Consider the following 19,637-nt stretch of genomic DNA (forward strand, 5'->3'; position numbering starts at 1 on the left):
GACTTGTGCAAGTATTATATTTCCCTTGCTATCTCTATATTTTTCTTAGCTTTCTAAAACCCCTTGATACAAATCCATTAAACAATGACCAATGCAAAGAAGTAGTAGAATATTACTATATTGCAGGCCAATAATGTAATGAATAGAGGAGTGTCCTTTATTGTCATAAGCATCACAAATACGATGCACATCTCTACAAAGAGAGAAGCCATTTCTAATGGCAAGTTATCGTGATAGACAAGGGCAACCATTGTTTTAAATTTTATAGTAGTCTACTACCATGTGCACATGGTATTTTCATGACCTGTACGAAATGTATACGAGTTTAGTAATTTGAATATGTGTCTTCTTTAACAATAGCATAATGAATATCAATGTAGAAAACAAATTTCTTGTTGAAAATTTAAATGAGGAGTATTTTGATTAATTTTTGGTTATGCCTATAGAACTACATTATATCTACAATGGTAAGTTCATTTTTGTAAACAACACTCAGAATATGCCAAGATCATTTATTATTGCGAAGATTTTTCCACTGACAATCAAAATACATTTTTCCTACAATGCTAGGTTGAGTTTCAGTAATATTAAATTTGTACATCAAAAATAAAGAAGTGAATTGTACCCGTATTGCTGAAACTTGAAGCTAGTATTTAAGTTGATTTCCCTTGAATTTAGCAAATTGGGCTAATTTGAACACTGCAATACAAGTAATCGACATAATGTGTCAGAACCTTGTTCAATGTAATGTCAACTATTTTGATTTGCTTCTGATTTTGAAACAAAAAGAATATTTCTGAGTCATTGTTGGATTTAATACTGCAAAAAAGAACTATTAAACTAATCAAACATTTGTGGACATAAGGTCTAACTATCTCTGCAAATATTTTTCACTTAAGTTGTGATCTTAAAATTATATACGAGGTATTTTCAATTCAATATAACAAAAAAGAACTTTTTTTTTTTTTGGGTAAAACATAAATTTGTTACTTTTTACTTGGACAAATAGATTATTTCTTACATGTTTGTTGTATGTACAAATAGATGGCTATATTAATTTCATTGTTGTGAACAAAAAATTAATTTGATATAATAGAATTATTTTTCTTGTTATATATATTTTTTCAATATATTACTTGCCTTGTTTTGGTGTGGTGTAATTAACTATTGATTTCATAGTGAATATTGCATTGTTTTAAGTGATTGGGTACTCATATATTTCTGCATTGCTATTGTTTTTCCTTGTCTACTGATTACAAATCTGATATATTAAGTTTACGACATGCACAATTCATGATTATAGTGATCAATTTCACATTTTGACACACATACATCTCAAATAGAAATAACAATGACAAATTTAAATGTATACTTGCTTCTGAAAATGTCTTATGTTTATGGCTAAAATATATTGATAGTAGTAAACATGGGAAGACATATAGCTTTTATAGTAAAATAGTAAAGCATAAACATAGGTGCATGACAAAGATGTGCATGCAAATTAAGAAGACACTTGTGAAGCAAGTGTGGGAAATGCAGTTGTAATAGGAGGATGAAGAGGAAAATGTGTGTATAAGAACATCAGTGCCTTGAAGACATTTGATAGCTTTCTTGTGAGATCAGTGCCCAAATGCTCACAGTGTTCTTTCAACGCATGTGTAAAAACCAACTCACAATTATTGTTCACTGCAACTTTTATAGCATTGTAAACACAAGAAGCTGCATCACATAGTGCTATTGTGTCAGGCGAGAATATACCCCCCAAAAGACCATTATGGTTTCTTGTATCATAAGAATTAATAGCGACATTGTAACCAAACGATGGTGTGAAATAGTCTTGAATATATGTATTTGCAAACTTTTCCACAAACTCTGGGTCCTGCACCAAGTCCATGCAATTTGACAGGAAACAGGAGACCACATCACTGTAGTAGACTGAACTAGAAGCATTCTACAAGAATTCTTCACCTAATATTGTCCTCAGAGACGCTTAAGTGGAGGGAGAATGGAAACGAAATATGTGTGCCATCGTGGTTGTATCAATTTGCCCAATAATTGGACAATCCCATTTTAGTGGCGGAATATATATTTGCTTATTGGTTGGCACAGTGTACATTCTATGATAATATGTAAATTCAAGTAGCATAAGCATAATTCAAGTACAATTATTTTTGGAAAAAAAATTATTTTTTTTAGAAATCTTTATCTCACTTAAACAAATGTGCCTATAATTTTTTTTTTCATGTTTAATAAATATTAGTGAAAAATTTGAGCACTATATATTACTTTTAATGTTTTGAAGCAAATATCAATGTTATTGTTCTGAGGTCTCAAATGGGAACATGACAAATGTGTTAGGTGGAAATGATGAGACAAGTAACTCAATTTAGCATAAAATAAAGAATTTATTTTTAAAATATCTTTGTATGAAAGAAATTAAAAATGGGAACATGACAAATGTGTTAGGTGGAAATGATGAGACAAGTAACTCAATTTAGCATAAAATAAAGAATTTATTTTTAAAATATCTTTGTATGAAAGAAATTAAAAATATAAAACATTAAACTAAATTTAAATGCCATGCATGTACAAATTTTACCATTACAATTTTTTACTTTTTTTACTTTTTTTATTTTGTGAAGTATTAAAGTTTTATGTTTTCTATATAAGCATATTTGAACCAATACTTTTTATAAGTGAACAATGCAAAAGAACAAAGGAGAGAAAAAATGTAGTTCTCAAAAAGTAAAAAAAACTACAATACCATATTTGGTTCAATGGATAAAAAGAATGACCACAAAATTAACTAGGAATAGCAAAAATATAGAAAAAATACTATGAAGCACTTTAACTTCAAATATTAAAAAAACCCTTAAATTAGAAAGTCTAACATTAGAGTTGTGAGAGCAGCATGAGTCCCTGTAACTAAAAGATCTATCTATATAAATATTTCTGCCTTATGAAATCTTCTAGTGACATGTAGATAAGGACTACATATGATGACATGCAGATAAGGACTACAAGCTGATTTTGGGCATGCCATATTCCTTGAATCATGTTTGATTATATGCTCTAAGGTTGTTTTCATATAGAACAACAATTTTGAATGCAAAGAATCATGTTAGAGGCATATGTTATTAGACAGGAGGGTTTGCTTGTTGACTGTTGAATGTCACTGCAAACTTAACTTTAGCTTGTTAAATCCAGCTCTGTTGTTGTATATGATAAGGTTATTAAATAATTTGCAATTCTAATTACAAAGAGTGGCTTGAATTTTCCTTGCAATTTATGTAGGGAAACAATTGTTTTTTGGTAATTATTAGGTCTGTGGTAGCTTTAAGTACCCTTAGGTTCTCAAATTTAGTTATACTTTGTTCTATTGTAAGGAAATTATTTGCAATCACCATTGCAAACATAGCCTCAAATTTTCCATACAATTTCCTCACCAAAAGCTATACCACTAGATAGTGGATGTTGCACTAAAATCCTCTAACTATAGCAGCATATTCATTCTTACTCTATGACACAACTGAAACAACTTGCATGGTGTAGTTATGACTAAGCGGTAGTGCACTTCCCTCTGGCTCTGCTACTGGGTCAAGGTAACTCGCCCTAGCATCTGCGAGAAATCGAGAAGGCTTTTACTTTGTAACTCAATCAACTGGTTCAAATGCTACTGCAGGCTCACCAATAGTAGGCTTACCAATTAGACTTTTGACCCTAAAGAACAAGTGATAAAGAACATATAGGAGGTCGTGAGTTCGATTTTTGCATAAATTAACAAACTTAATCGAATTTAGCAACAAAAACAAGCACACAGCAAGCTCATTATCCCGCCCCTAAGCATTTGGGCAGCAAAGCATAGCCATGGAAATTGACACGATATACAGGTTACAAATGCCTTAGATCTGTAAGAAGATTCTGCAGCCAGCCTCTTTGGTGGAGTTTTGATAATAAAAATTACTACAACTTGAACTTGAAAACAAGATTAGCTTTATTAGATGGATTGTTGGATCAAATGAAGTCCACTACTCCAAATTAAGCGTTTCATATCATTTAAACATTGCCCAAAAGATTACAAACAAATGTATTAAATTTAGCTGCTAGACAGGGGATCTATAAGCAGATTGTCCAGATCTGTAACAGACAAGCGAGACGTTGAAGAACTCAACAAAAAAAGAAAGTGGAAAACAAAAGGTAAATATATTGTGGACAACTAACAAAATATAGACAAATCTGCTATATGGTTTCATAGTACTTTGAAAGCATACCTGTTTTGATCTTCAAATACTGATATCTCTGTCCTCAATACCTAGGGTCCTCAACAAGCCTGCAAATGTGACAATATTACTATAGCCTATCAAGCATATATGAATCAGAGGTATACATAGAGGAACAACTTCAGAAGAAAATCATTTTACCTAAATCTGCAGCAAAAACCACACAGCAAGGTTTGCTACTCGATGGTTTCTGAAGTGGGAAGACAAAAAGAACAACTTGTGGTTGTGCTCAAATACAAAGGCCACAGAAGCTGATAGAGGCAAATGAATGAACATTCTAGACTGGACAAACCATAATTAATACGATGACGAACTGCACAGCCATTGCATTAATTAAAAAAATAGTAGTATTCAACTTGTACTGTCCAAAGAAAAATGCGAGAGGGAAGTTTTATGTACATTATACTATTGAAACAGTTAAATGCATTAAAGACATGCCACTTTTGTAAAAAGTACAATTAAATCTCCACTGAATTAAATCTCATTTGTCAACGAACAAATCTTACAATATAATATCTTATATTTTTGGTATATTTTATTACAGTTTCGTACAATTCATTAAAAGGAAAAAAGATTTTTCTAGATTTTTGAATGATTTCTCTAGATTTTTGTGGAAATCAATTGACAATGAAGACCAAAATTTATTGTCATTTTGGATTGTTCTAAATAAACAATTTTTTTGGATGATTTAATCAAAAGGAAAATGTATTTTTGTCCATGACTGTTTCAAGAATAGACCAATGAGAAAGAAGATAAATAATTTTATGAAAATAATAATAAAATGTTCCTTGAATCAAACTATAGAAACACCTATAAATGTTTCAAAATACTACAATATGATTGGATAGCCTCACAAAACTAATGCATCCAATGAATGCATTAGTTATCCTACCTATCCGCAGGAACTAATAATAATTAAAAAGATACACAATGTATATATTCTACAAAGGAAACAACGAATCTTCCAAGTGCGTTCCAAGTTCCCTGCATTAAATCGAACATGTTTGGGCAGTTGGATATTCAAATCCCTTAAAATAAAGTGTCCCAGTTCGAACCTCAGAAGCAGCAATCAATAAAAAAATCCACTTTCGAATAAAAACTAGTTCTAAAAGGCATTTCTAATACCATCTAGTCGCCTAAATTCCATCTACCACAACTTGTGGAGCCCTTCAACTGGTCGTCGCTCATGCTTCGCTTTTACTGCTCAAAACCCACGCGGAATCTCCGATACCTTTACACTAATGGGCAGAAAAGGAAGGATCCGTGCTATTTGGTATGCCCATTAATTTTTTTGAATCTCACAGAGACTTTTTCACTTTATTACATCATTTCATTAGCTCGTTACAACTCGGAATATATCATTCTCTATCTGTATTAATCTACCCATATTTTCAGAAATCGATTTTTGACGAGGGTTACAGACAATTATATCGGAATTTCCTGAACATAAGCTAGATCTCTGTGTCCCACAGTACTTGCACAACAAATGGCGGCTGCCGCTGCGGCTATTCTGAAGCTTCATATTTCAAAAGGAACCGATTTGGCTGTTCGGGATATGTGGACTAGTGATCCTTATGTTGTGGTCAGACTTGGCCACCAGGTAACTTTATTTTCCATCACATGTTTCCCCAATTCTTTTCTAGTTCCTATTTGTTGCCCTTGATTACTTCTCGAACTTAGTTATCCAGGATTTGGGTACAACTGTACTGTTTCTTTACCAGTATAGTTTCCGGACCACAACTGGTTTGGGGATAATTGCAGTGTTTTTCACCCATGGGCTTTCAGGTCACAATTTATGTGATTGATTTGGGTCTGTAAATTAGCTTTTGCACAAACTGAACTTCAAACTTATGGGTTTATAAACATGTCTTCAATGCAATCTGTTCTGTGCTGCAGAAAGTGAAGACTCGGGTAGTGAAAAACAACCTGAATCCAGTCTGGGATGAGGATTTGACACTGTTTGTACCACATTCTGAACCCCTTGTACTCAAACTGGTAAGTGGCTGCCTTTTAAGCCCTATGATTTTGTTTTAAAAAGATAAGTTTTATAACCAGATCCTGGGTGCTTATAGTTTTGAGTTGTGGTACAGGAAGTATTTGACAAGGATAGGATGAGCAAAGATGACCAGATGGGTAATGGTGAAGTGGATCTTGGGGATCTTGCAAGTGCTGCAAGGATGCTTAAGACAAGCCCAGCACAATCTTTGGCAATGAAGAATAAGGAGGGTTCTCCTTGTATTAAGTGTGTGGATGGACATATGGTACAGCAAGTGTTTTTGGATCTTCAGAATGTGGAGTCTGGTCAACTGGAACTGCACATCAAATGGGTTGATTTTACTCATTAACTGCCTGTTGTGTTTTCCTAGGAAACTAGACTTCTTTTCTAGCTGACTATTTATCATAGAAAACAAAGAGGTCTAGGATTGCAGCCTGATAAATGCATCCTGTGTTTTTAAATACACAAATTCAGGCTGAATCTAGTGGTCTGACAAGTAAATCCAAAAGGTATATTAAGATAACATATTTTCTCCTTATTTTAATGATGCATTAGAGAGCTGTTACAAAATGTTGATTCAAAAGTATCATTCTGGTCTATTTGAGTTGATATAGAAACAAATCATAGAAAAACAAAATTGAAGTTGATATATTTCATTCTGTGATTAAATTTTTCTATTGAATTAAGAGAAATAACAATTATAAGATCGAGATAAATTTTTGGAGTGCAGTACAACACTTTTAATTAATTAGAGAGTTTCATTCTGTAATTAATCAAGAGTGACATACTCCATCCCAAAAATTCATCTGATAAACATCTATTATCAGATAATCTAATACCACCGCCTCCTACTTGATAATCTATTACTGATGTGATAATACCATCTCCTACTTGATAATCCTACATCTACTTGAATTCTCTTTCAACGTGACTTTCATCTATTATCTGATAATCCATTACTAACTTTTTAAATTTCTTTCATTATTAACACTTTTAACCATAGATAAATTTTTATATTCTTTTCCTTTTCATTTATTTCTTCAGTCTTGTCATGTCTCTTTTATTCGTCCCTTCAACATTATCCCTTATCTTTGTGTCACAATCTATTTATAATTTTTATTTATTTTAATAACCAATTACTGAATATGATTTAAAACATTGACACCAGAAACTATTCCATAATTACAATATGTTTTTTTTTCAAATGTTATCATAAACTATATAAACATTATATTTCTTTCCTGTTTATACTATGTAAGAAAATAACTTGAGTTGCTTGCTAATACAGACAATCAGAGTAGCATCATGGAAGTTGAGGTTCCACATTTAGCTGTAACAATTACCTGTCGACTACCTAGTGCAAATAAGTAGAAAAATTCAGAAGGATTGGGACGGTGATAAGACAATCTACATGAAAGAAACTAATTATTGTATCCACAAGAACACGACAAACTGGAAGCAACTTTATATGACAAAGAAAAAACTTTGTACCCACCTGTGTAAGATAAAATGTAGAATTAGCCATTTCACCCACACAGAACAATTACGTGTGAATTACCTCACTGGGAATGCAATTTTATACCTCATTTACTTGTTCTAGAGTGTTTTAGATAACTAAAACGAGAATCAAATGTATTAAGGGGGTTTTTGTTATTTCTGTGGATATTTATTGATACTATAAATATTTTTTTTAATATTTTTATATATAATTTAGTTAATGTGATATGATGGAGATATCTTTATAATTTTTTTTTAATAGATTATGGACTTATTCTAATTGACATTGGATTGGATTTGAATTTGGATTTGGATTCTATTTATATGTTTCATTTAATTTTAACGGTAAATTATGATAATTTTGTAAATTATTTAATAACAGATTTTCTAATAGAAAATTTGCATGATCCAAGAATTTTATTATCTTGATTTGTTGAAGTTTGAATGCATATGGTATATAAAAATAATAGACTACAAAATGGAAGCAACTTTGTTTGCCATAGAGCTTGCTACATCAAAATTGATGAGTATCTCATTCAAATTGACTTCATTAGAAATTCATATAATCCTAATATCTTCCTAAGAGTAAGTGGAGAGATTATAATACTAATTGTTTATGTCAACAATATAGTTGCCGCTTTAAGTTCTCAAAGCAATAAGTAATGATATCAATAGATTGTTTAACATGATAGAACTTAGGCTTTTATATTATTGGCTCATATAATCCATTATATAAGTACAAGTTCTATCAAAGGATGTAGGGTTCACAAAGAGTATGCATAATGATATGGAAATGAGGTACAATTTATTATAAACCAAAAAATCAATACTAATTGGATCTGAGATCTTTGTAAAATGTAAATCATAAATCTAATATAAGGGTGGGTAGGGTGAGTGATATAATGAAGTATAAATGTAAACTTAGAAAATTGTCGATCTAAAAAACCAAATATAGCAAAAAACATTAGAGACAAGTGCCACGTACTATCGAGTACTTGTCGTGTAGATTTGTAACAGTAATTGAATATGTATTTTAGCAAACAATTATCAAATGGAAGAGATTAACAATTTATATTGTATTAATTAATTATAATGAATCAATAGGTAATAGAAGAATTCAATCAAACTAGTACGTATATTTAAATCTTAGTTTATTTCTTTGTATTTTGTTGTATAGTGTTTTCTACTGTGTTTTTTTTTTTTTTCTCTCATAGGTTAGGTGCGACAAGGATTCCATTTTCACATCCTCTAGGGACTTTTCCACACTTTTTTCATATGGATAATAGTGCAATATGTAGACATTCATGTGATGCATTGGCATCCCAAGCAAAGACCTCCAAATTTCAACCCTAGTTTACCTACTATTTGTATTATTTATTTTGATTATCAAAAGGATATTTATTTCTTTATTTTCATACATTTTTACCAATTTATTTTCTTCAAGTGTGTCTTAATTAGTTACTTTTATCTTTTCTATTCAAAACCATCTTCCTAGAGAGGGATAATTAGTCCAAATTTAAACACAATTAAAGTTACTTGTGTATTTTAATTTAAAGAGTGAAGTTAGTTTTCGAGGAAGGTTTCATTCATAGAAGTTAACTTTTCATCTTCTACAAGACCTACAAGATCAAACTCTTAGAAAACCACAAGCACTAGCATTAGATGTATAGTAAGCACAATTGCATGTTAGATTCACCAAAATGAATGCATTAAAAATAGAGCAAAACAACAAGCATTGAAATAGGATAATTAAAACACAGATTACTTTACTCAAGCAAACCTCATATTGGGTGCTATGTGAAGATATACTCGTGATGAATGTGGATTCTCATTTTGCTAACATAATAACTCCAATCCAGGGATGATAAACCTAAAAGGAAAATATGTACAAAAGAGTGATATATAAATGATGAGTGATAGGTTTGATTTCTATTTTTTTGAGAATCAAATAGATGGTTGAAATTCAATTTGGATCACAAGTTTGATCCAAGATTTGGAGAGTTGATGAGAAGGCGAGACACACATGGAATATTTGCACATCATTTTAGTTTTTAATTAAAACATTCATTGTTTCTCAACTCAAATAGATTTCCAAGTATACAAAATTGACTAATGAGTTAACTATTTACATGGAACGATTAAGTAAATGCATGAGAGAGTTAGAGGGAGTTGACTATTTGCATGCAATTGTTAATTGAGTACATGGGTGAGTGGTGGGAAGATTGATGAGTGAGATGGAAAGCATAATTGAGTGGACCATATAAATTAGGTAGTTAACTAGGTGAAGTAGATTTCTATGATTTAATTATTAAATAGATGAATTATAGGTACATATTGTGTGAAAAATAATATTTGTTGATTATTAATAGATAATATGTGAAAAATAAATGGATAGTCATTGAAAAATAAATGTATAATAAATGGATTTAATTTAATAATGGACATGTCAATTTAATTAGATAACAAGAATTATTTTAATCAAATAATCAAATTTTGGGTGATAAATAGATGATAAAACATTGGTCATAAGTGGTGAAACAATGATGACAAAGGTAAAATTTTTTTAGTATCTATACTTAGCATTATTTTGTTGATATTTCATTTCAATTAACAAGGCCTTATGGACATCTATTTGTGCTTAAATGACATTCAAGGAATTAATAATGTCTCGGGGCATTTCTTCATTTTGAAGTGGAGGGAGGTTTTGGTTCCCCCTTGCTCAACATGCTAAAAAGTTGTTTCAACTTTCATTCTAAACGTTCTAGCTTTAGAACCTAGGACTCTAATACCAATGTAAAACCAAAACTAGAATCATCATTTGACAATCATGTATATGCAAATTTATTTTCAGTTACAAGAAGATCAAACATATTTAAAAAGATTATCTTTTGCCAATAAAGATCAACAAGTGAGAGTTAAATTCATTATAGTAAGGATTGAATTATGATTTTTAGGATTCAACCTTCAAATTGTCTTTGCCAATTCTAATTTGGAGACTGAAGCATCATATCAAGGGCACACACTTTTGGGAAAACAACAATCAACTCTACGTGACATCAATGACACTATCCTATCATAGGTCCTAAAACTAAATACTCCCATCCTTCATATTTAAATTGTGAAGTCATTATTTATACAATCACAACATAAACATCCATAACTTATTATTGCATCAACACAATTCCACTTATAAGTCAAATTCATCTGTTTTAAAAAAAATAGCTGATAGGTTATTTATGGTGGGCATCACCCACTGGAAATCAATTCCTCGCATCTTGAAAGTTTTCTGACGGACAACTTTCGAAAGACCATTTTTATTGTGATTTATCGCTTGCATCTTTCTATTGGGGTCATAAATGTCCACATACATGTTGTGTGTGTTGAGTAAGTTTTATCATAATCTAGAAAAGTTGTTGTTGTAGAGGCCCACCATAGTGATGATAATGGTGGGACACCCTCGCAAACCTTTCTCTCTAAGGAAGGTTGGTTCAATTTCCCTCCATTATTACCAGACATTTCTTCATCTTTAGTCTCAAAATTTATGGTGCATTTTTTAAGGAAATGTTCACTTATTAACTAAGATTCTATCTTGATGTTATTTGCCCTCGACTTGAGTCTAAAATTGTGGCACAAGCCTCAAAAAAACTGTTAAAAATTTTATATAACACATAAATTGATTTGAAATGTTTTTGTTATTAGTTATTAAATGATTATATTATGAACTTGACATTAGGTTCTGGACACCCTTGCAATTTATAAGGTGCCCTAGGATAAAAATCTATGATTTAATTAAGCTGTAAGGACCATCTGATCCCAGGAGGCTTCTATTATTAACCTCGAGGGGTGGTGTTGTGCGTGTGTAGTTCAAATCAACCAACCTTGCAAGGTGTGTAAAAATAATAATATACATGTTACAAAAGACATATGATTAACACAATTTTAACAAAAGATAAAAAGTGTTTGTTGTAAATTTAGACATTACATTGTCACTCAAAAATTCTTGATTATCTTTTCTTTTCTTAAACGAGCATATTTTCCATGTTTTTGAATAATTTAGGGTCTATTTTATAGCCATAATGGACAAGTTTTGCTTTTAGAAATCCAAACTTGCCTGCAATTTATAAAAATGTATTTAGTTAAATTTGTGTCCTAGTTAAGAGTTTTTCCTGGATCAAAATGTGCAGTGAGTAATGTTTTGCCATCAAATTGTGAGCTAGGCTAGGCTTTAAATTTATAATGAAGTAAATTTCAGTTAAAAAACAAATCTACGCATATGAAGATTATTAATGCCCATGGGGAGTGATATAAAAGCACATGCTATTATCTTCTTTGCAATTTCTCTAATTATCAAGTTTATTTCAATTTGTTGTATTATTAAGCATTCTCAATTTGTTTCTATATTTGAGGCATTCTTGTCATGTGCACATTTAACTCTTTTGCATTTTCTAGTTTGTCTATGAGAAATGTGGAACTTTTGATACATGATGTTTCTTTTTAAGGACTATTAATTGTGGGATTATGTTGTGATAGCAAGGAGTCATTAGGTGAAGCTTATTTTGCGAAATGATGTTAAAGAAAACAAGCATAAGGGACATCTACTAGAAGAAAGAGAACCGATCAAATCTAGTAGAGAACCATTTAATGGAAAGTGTTATGGTGGGATACAACTAACATTATTCACAACTTTGAGATATGTTTGACATTTAATTCGTCTAGATAAATGATTTTCTGATAAATAACATACCCTTTTAATTATATATAGTCCTAAACTTGTTACTAACAATACTCCACATCTTTTTGCAAGTAAGGGAATGCATATTAAACTTGTGACTAATATTGTTTCATCAGTGGTTCTCACTTTACAAGTTATGCTAACTATAATGAAGAATCAATTAAAAAACTACATTTGGAACTACTTCAAGTGCATACCCGAAGATGCCTCTTATTTAACATGGGTAAAGCTCCTAGGAAATCTATAAAAATGCTTTCCCATTATCTTGGGGTGGCTAGAAATGACTTATAGAACCTCAATTTCTTTTAGTTTTGTTTCTAGGTTGTACAACCTCAATGCTTTCCTAACGAAGTTGTAAGAATACAATAGGTCATCCATATATGTATTTTAACAATCCATGTCCAATTTAAAGAATCTCTCCTCATGAGAGTATTCATAAATTTGAGGTATCTCTTTTTCATTAGTCATGTGTTACCACGCTTTTTGATTCCACTTACCCATGGAAGTCATGGTTATGAAAATGAAGTAGATCTAGAATCCATAGGTGCATATTGGATCTTGAGAAAAGAATTGAAAATTTATGGTTGGACAATAGTTTAGGTAGAGGCAAAGAAATGTCTTGGGGTCCATTTTAAATTTTGAATTTGAAACTTCAAAAGTATTGAATTCATGGTTGTGAAAATGAACACGAGTTCGAATACCATGATGACCTTGCTTTTCCTCTATCATAGAAGTCTTCTTTGTGGGTTTTTTGGTAAATACTAACATATGCCCATTTAAAAAAAATATCCTTGCACTTCACTGACATATATCTTTGACTGCTATTATATAACTTCGAATGCTGGATTTTATTTTGTCAAACCATACTAAATATTTCTTTACTATTACTTTTTGTTTTTATTTATTATTAGCCCTCCAATGTATTACCCGTAGCATATTTCGCTATCACATTACCATTATACCTCATTGAAATGCAAGTGATAATAATAATTAAAAAGATACACAATGTATATATCCTACAAAGGAAACAACGAATCTTCCATGTACGTTCTAAGTTCCCTGACCTGCATTAAATCGAACATGTTTGGGGAGTTGGGATATTCAAATCCCTTAAAATAAAGCGTCCCAGTTTCAACCTCAGAAGCAGCAATCAATTAAAAAATCCACTTTCGAATAAAAACTAGTTCTAAAAGGCATTTCTAATACCATCTGGTTGCCTAAATTCCATCTACCACAACTTGTGGAGCCCTTCAACTGGTCGCTCATGCTGCCCTTTTACTGCTCAAAACCCACGCGGAATCTCCGATACCTTTACACTAATGAGCAGAAAAGGAAGGATCCGTGCTATTTGGTATGCCCATTAATTTTTTTGAATCTCACACAAACTTTTTTACTTTATTACATCATTTCATTAGCTCGTTACAACTCGGAATATATCATTCTCTATCTGTATTAATCTACCCATATTTTCAGAAATAGATTTTTGACGAGGGTTACAGACAATTATCTCGGAATTTCCTGAACATAAGCTAGATCTCTGTGTCCCACAGTACTTGCACAACAAATGGCGGCTGCCGCTGCGGCTATTCTGAAGCTTCATATTTCAAAAGGAACCGATTTGGCTGTTCGGGATATGTGGACCAGTGATCCTTATGTTGTGGTCAGACTTGGCCACCAGGTAACTTTATTTTCCATCACATGTTTCCCCAATTCTTTTCTAGTTCCTATTTGTTGCCCTTGATTACTTCTCGAACTTAGTTATCCAGGATTTGGGTACAACTGTACTGTTTCTTTCTTTACCAGTTTATTTTCCGGACCACAACTGGTTTGGGGATAATTGCAGTGTTTTTCACCCATGGGCTTTCAGGTCACAATTTATGTGATTGATTTGGGTCTGTAAATTAGCTTTTGCACAAACTGAACTTCAAACTTATGGGTTTATAAACATGTCTTCATTGCAATCTGTTCTGTGCCGCAGAAAGTGAAGACTCGGGTAGTGAAAAACAACCTGAATCCAGTCTGGGATGAGGATTTGACACTGTTTGTACCACATTCTGAACCCCTTGTACTCAAACTGGTAAGTGGCTGCCTTTTAAGCCCTATGATTTTGTTTTAAAAAGATAAGTTTAATAACCAGATCCTTGGTGCTTATAGTTTTGAGTTGTGGTACAGGAAGTATTTGACAAGGATAGGATGAGCAAAGATGACCAGATGGGTAATGGTGAAGTGGATCTTGGGGATCTTGCAAGTGCTGCAAGGATGCTTAAGACAAGCCCAGCACAATCTTTGGCAATGAAGAATAAGGAGGGTTCTCCTTGTATTAAGTGTGTGGATGGACATATGGTACAGCAAGTGTTTTTGGGGCTTCAGAATGTGGAGTCTGGTCAACTGGAACTGCACATCAAATGGGTTGATTTTACTCATTAATTGCCTGTTGTGTTTTCCTAGGAAACTAGACTTCTTTTCTAGCTGACTATTTATCATAGAGAACAAAGAGGTCTAGGATTGCAGCCTGATAAATGCATCCTGTGTTTTTAAATACACAAATTCAGGCTGAATATAGTGGTCTGACAAGTAAATCCAAAAGGTATATTAAGATAACATATTTTCTCCTTATTTTAATGATGCATTAGAGAGCTGTTACAAAATGTTTATTCAAAAGTATCATTCTGGTCTATTTGAGTTGATATAAAAACAAATCATAGAAAAACAAAATTGAAGTTGATATATTTCATTCTGTGATTGATAGAGAAATGACAATTACGAGAAATAACAATTACAGGATCAAGATAAATTTTTCGAGTGCAGTACAACACTTTTAATTAATTAGAGAGTTTCATTCTGTAATTAATTAAGAGCGACATACTCCATCCCAAAAATTCATCTGATAAACATCTATTATCAGATAATCTAATACCACCTCCTCCTACTTGATAGTCTATTACTGATGTGATAATACCACCTCCTACTTGATAATTCTACATCTACTTGAATTCTCCTTCACCGAGACTTTCATCTATTATCTGATAATCTATTACTGACTTTTTAAATTTCTTTCATTATTAAGAATTTTAACCATAGATAAATTTTTATATTCTTTTCCTTTTCATTTATTTCTTCAGTCTTATCACTTCTCTTTTATTCGTCCCTTCAACATTATCCCTTCTCTTTGTGTCACAATCTATTTATAATTTTTTATTTATTTTAATAACAAATTACTGAATATGATTTAAAACATCGACACCAGAAACTACTCCATAATTACAATATTTTTTTTTTCAAATGTTATCATAAACTATATAAACATTATATTTCTTTCCTGTTTATACTATATAAGAAAATAACTTGAGTTGCTTGCTAATACAGACAATCAGAGTAGCATCATGGAAGTTGAGGTTCCACATTTAGCTGTAACAATTACCTGTCGACTAGCTAGTGCAAATAAGTAGAAAAATTCAGAAGGATTTGGGAAGCAACTTTGTATGACAGAGGAAAACTATGAGACAAAGTATCCACCTGTGTAGAGAGAACGTAAAATTAGCCATTTCACCCACAGAGAACAATTACGTGTGAATTACCTCACTGGGAATGCAATTTTATACCTCATTTATTTGTTCTAGAGTGTTTTAGATAACTAAAACGAGAATCAAATGTATTAAGGGGGATTTTGTTAATTCTGTGGATATTTATTGATACTATAAATAATTTTTTTAATATTTTTATATATAATTTAGTTAATGTGATATGATGGAGATATCTTTATAAAAAAAAATCTTAAGAGATTATGGACTTATTCTAATTGATATTGGATTGGATTTGGATTTGGATTAGGATTCTATTTATATGTTTCATTTTAATTTTAAAGGTATCATGAGAATTTTGTAAATTATTGAATATAATAGAAAATTTGCATGATCCAAGAATTTTATTATCTTGATTTGTTGAAGTTTGAATGCATATAGTATATAAAAATAATAGACTACAAAATGGAAGCAACTTTGTATGCCATAGAGCTTGATGAGTATCTCATACAAATTGACTTCATTAGAAATTCATATAATCCTAATCTAATTGTTTATGTCAACAATATAGTTGCCACTATAAGTTCTCAAAGCAATAAATAATGATATCAATAGATTGTTTAACACGATAGATCTTAGGCTTTTATATTATTGACTCGTATAATCCATTATATAAGTACAAGTTCTATCAAAGGATGTAGGGTTCACAAAGAGTATGCATGATGATATGGAAATGAGGTACAATTTATTATAAACCAAAAAATCAATACTAATTGGATATGAGATATTTGTAAAATGTAAATCATAAATCTAATATATAAGGGTGGGTAGGGTGAGTGATATAATGAAGTATAAGCAAGCATGGAACTCTAAAAGAAAGGTATATCAATGAAGCATAAATGTGAACTTAGAAAATTGTAGATATAAAAAACCTATTATAGCAAAAAACATTAGAGACAAGTGCCACGTATTGTCGAGTACTTGTCGTGTAGATTTGTAATAGTAATTAAATGTGTATTTTAGCAAACAATTAGCAAATAGAAGAGATTAACAATTTATACTGTATTAATTAATTATAATGAATCAATAGGTAATAGAAGAATTCAATCAAACTAGTACGTATAGATGGAGTAAACAAAAGAGAGTTTTAGACATCAAACTTTCAAACCTATGTTTATCCACAAAGGTTATTTGCACAATTGTAACTAAGGAGTCTATTAATCATTTGTAATACCAATTTCTTAAAACAATTAATGTAGCATCCGCATCCACACAAAAAAAGGAATTTAAATAAATACACTTATATTTGTAAGTTTAATAATTTATTTCTAATTGATTGATGTCATGGAAATGAGGAAAAGGCAACAACAAAGTTCAATATTAATAAGTTAGTTTCAACCATGAAACCAAAACAAAGAACTAAAAACCATTCCAAACGTATCAAAAGAGATTTCAAAAAGCATGAAAGAAGTTTAACAAAACAAAAGAAAAGAGAAGAGTCTCCCTAAGATGCTTCCATGATGCCTTTTGATGCTTCTCCCTTGTTTCTCCCCTTTCCAAGTCTCAAATGAGTGTAGCTCTCAGCTTTAGCACTAGCCATGGATGCCATATGGAGATTCAAGATGGTTGGATGTGATAAACAAATGCTATGCAAGTGTAGATAGTGATGCTATGAAAAATCTCTATGCTAATACCAGTATAGCAACAATATTCTAATGCTTCCTTCTTTGCTTGAGGATAAGGGTTCTATTTATAGAAGAAATGGGGAAATGAAGGGTTAAGATTGAATAACAAAGATTAGGATTGAAAGATATTCAATCCATGTGAGACTTTCAACCCAATCTCATGTTGACAAGTGTCACCATGAGGAGGCTTGAGAGGAGAGATAAGGAGCATTAAATGTTTGAGGGGACATGATGGTTACCCTAGGGGGTTGGGTTAGGGTTAGGTTAATGGATATTCTTTTTATCCAAGGGATAAATGATGTGCAAGGGTTAAATGGTTACCTTAGTCAAAGAAATAAATGCTTTAAAGAGACCCATGAGTCAAAATGATAGTTAAGTTAGAGGAAAGTCTCTAACCAAAGGTAAAAGGTGAGTTAACCATAAATGGTTATGTAAGAGCCTTTAATGGTTTGGAAGACTTTAGAGGTTAACCATTTGAAGACATAAAGCCTTTAATGGTTATTGAAAACTTTTGAGGTTTTTGAGAAGTGATTTCCTTTTATTTAGGAATGTGGCAATGATTAGGATAGGATTAGGCTAATTAGAAGAGTTAGAAGAATCTAGAAGGGATTTAGGCATGCAAGTGGATTTTGTAGGAGAATGCAAGTGGGGAGATTTTTTCAATTAAAATAAAATCATTTATTTCAATTAAATGGTGTAATTTGCATTTGGATAGATATTTAAATAAATATTTATTTAATTAAATGTGAATGTGAATTTTGTATTTTATTTAAATAAATCTTAATTAATCACATGAGAAAAAGGAAGAAAAAACATTAAATGCTTGAAGACTTTGAGGGAAACCTTTAAAGGCTTAAGAAGACTTTAGAAGGAAGCCATTGAGTTTGGAGACTTTAAGGGAAACCATTAAAGACTTGATAAGACTCTAGAAAGAAGCCATTAAGTTTGAAGACTTTAAGGGAAACCATTAAAGGTTTCAAGTGGGTGAGGATAAATAGGATTTAAAAATAATAATTTATTTATTTAAAATAGTTGTGCAACTTGCATTTTGGAGGATAAAAGTGATTAATTTATTTAAATGTGAGAGATGAGATTTTGGGGGATTTAAATAAATATTAATTTATTTAAATGTGAGAGAAGATTTAATTAAACAAACATGATTTATTTATTTAATTAATGGTCTGTATTTGGTTAAGTGAATTAAATCAAATAAATTGAATAATTTATTTAATTAATAGGAGAAGAGGGTTAAGATGAATTAATTAAAAATATTAATTTAATTAATTATTGATTGATGGTTAAATAATCAAATAAATACTAAATATTCATTTAATTAAGTGGACAGATTTATGTGTCTACATTAATTATTTAAATAAATTTAAAGAATAAATTATTTTATAATTGAGATGTTTTAACTTTAATAAAATTATCTTAATATATATTAAAAATTAAGTTAAATCAAAATTAAAATTGAAATGTAGCCATTATTAAATTTTAATCCTAATTTTACCAAAACTTTAGTTCTAATATATAATAGTAGCTATTGTTAAATTATAACCCTAATTGTAATATAGCTTTAATGTGAGGGTTCAATGTTAGGGTTTAATTTGATTTAGTATTAAGCGTAGTGTACAATTTCATTTAGTGTTACAATTCAATCTAGTTTAGTGTTTATTTAAGATTAGATTTCAATCTACTTTAGTGTTTAATTAGGATAAGGGTTAAGATTTAATTTGGTTAATAGTTAGATTTGATTTAGGGTTTAGGGTCAATTTTGTATGGGTTGAAGCTTGAGTTTGGTTTTGGGTTATGGTTAGGATTTAATTGGTATAGTGTTAATATTATGGTACAATTTGGTTTAGAGTCAAATTGTCAAAATTAAAGATAAATTATTAGAGTCAAATTGTTAAAATTAAAGATAAATTA

At 30.9% G+C, this 19,637-nt stretch overlaps 2 protein-coding genes across 5 annotated transcripts; both read left to right on the forward strand.

Annotated features, from left to right (window-relative positions):
* The first annotated feature begins 5,339 nt into the window (after nt 1–5,339).
* LOC131058619 (protein C2-DOMAIN ABA-RELATED 2) lies at nt 5,340–6,844 on the forward strand. Of its 2 annotated transcripts, none has more exons than XM_057992354.2 (4): nt 5,340–5,553; nt 5,753–5,880; nt 6,177–6,275; nt 6,371–6,844. In XM_057992354.2, the coding sequence occupies exons 2-4, from the start codon at nt 5,767–5,769 to the stop codon at nt 6,623–6,625; spliced, it is 468 nt and encodes a 155-aa protein (XP_057848337.1). In that variant the 5' UTR covers nt 5,340–5,553; nt 5,753–5,766; the 3' UTR covers nt 6,626–6,844. The 2 variants fall into 2 exon arrangements, with proteins under 2 accessions (XP_057848337.1, XP_057848336.1); XM_057992353.2 differs by having other exon boundaries at nt 5,342–5,553; nt 5,676–5,880; nt 6,371–6,843.
* A 6,766-nt stretch (nt 6,845–13,610) lies between these two features.
* Nucleotides 13,611–15,127, forward strand: LOC131058618 (protein C2-DOMAIN ABA-RELATED 2). 3 transcript variants are annotated; one of them, XM_057992352.2, is made up of 4 exons: nt 13,611–13,856; nt 14,056–14,183; nt 14,484–14,582; nt 14,678–15,127. In XM_057992352.2, exons 2-4 carry the CDS (start codon nt 14,070–14,072, stop codon nt 14,930–14,932), a joined length of 468 nt encoding a protein of 155 aa, XP_057848335.1. In that variant the 5' UTR covers nt 13,611–13,856; nt 14,056–14,069; the 3' UTR covers nt 14,933–15,127. The 3 variants fall into 3 exon arrangements, with proteins under 3 accessions (XP_057848335.1, XP_057848334.1, XP_059069269.1); XM_057992351.2 differs by having other exon boundaries at nt 13,613–13,856; nt 13,979–14,183; XM_059213286.1 differs by lacking the exon at nt 13,611–13,856 and having other exon boundaries at nt 13,879–14,183.
* The last annotated feature ends 4,510 nt before the right edge of the window (nt 15,128–19,637 follow it).

Source organism: Cryptomeria japonica, chromosome 2, assembly GCF_030272615.1.
Source record: "Cryptomeria japonica chromosome 2, Sugi_1.0, whole genome shotgun sequence".
Lineage (NCBI taxonomy): Eukaryota > Viridiplantae > Streptophyta > Pinopsida > Cupressales > Cupressaceae > Cryptomeria > Cryptomeria japonica.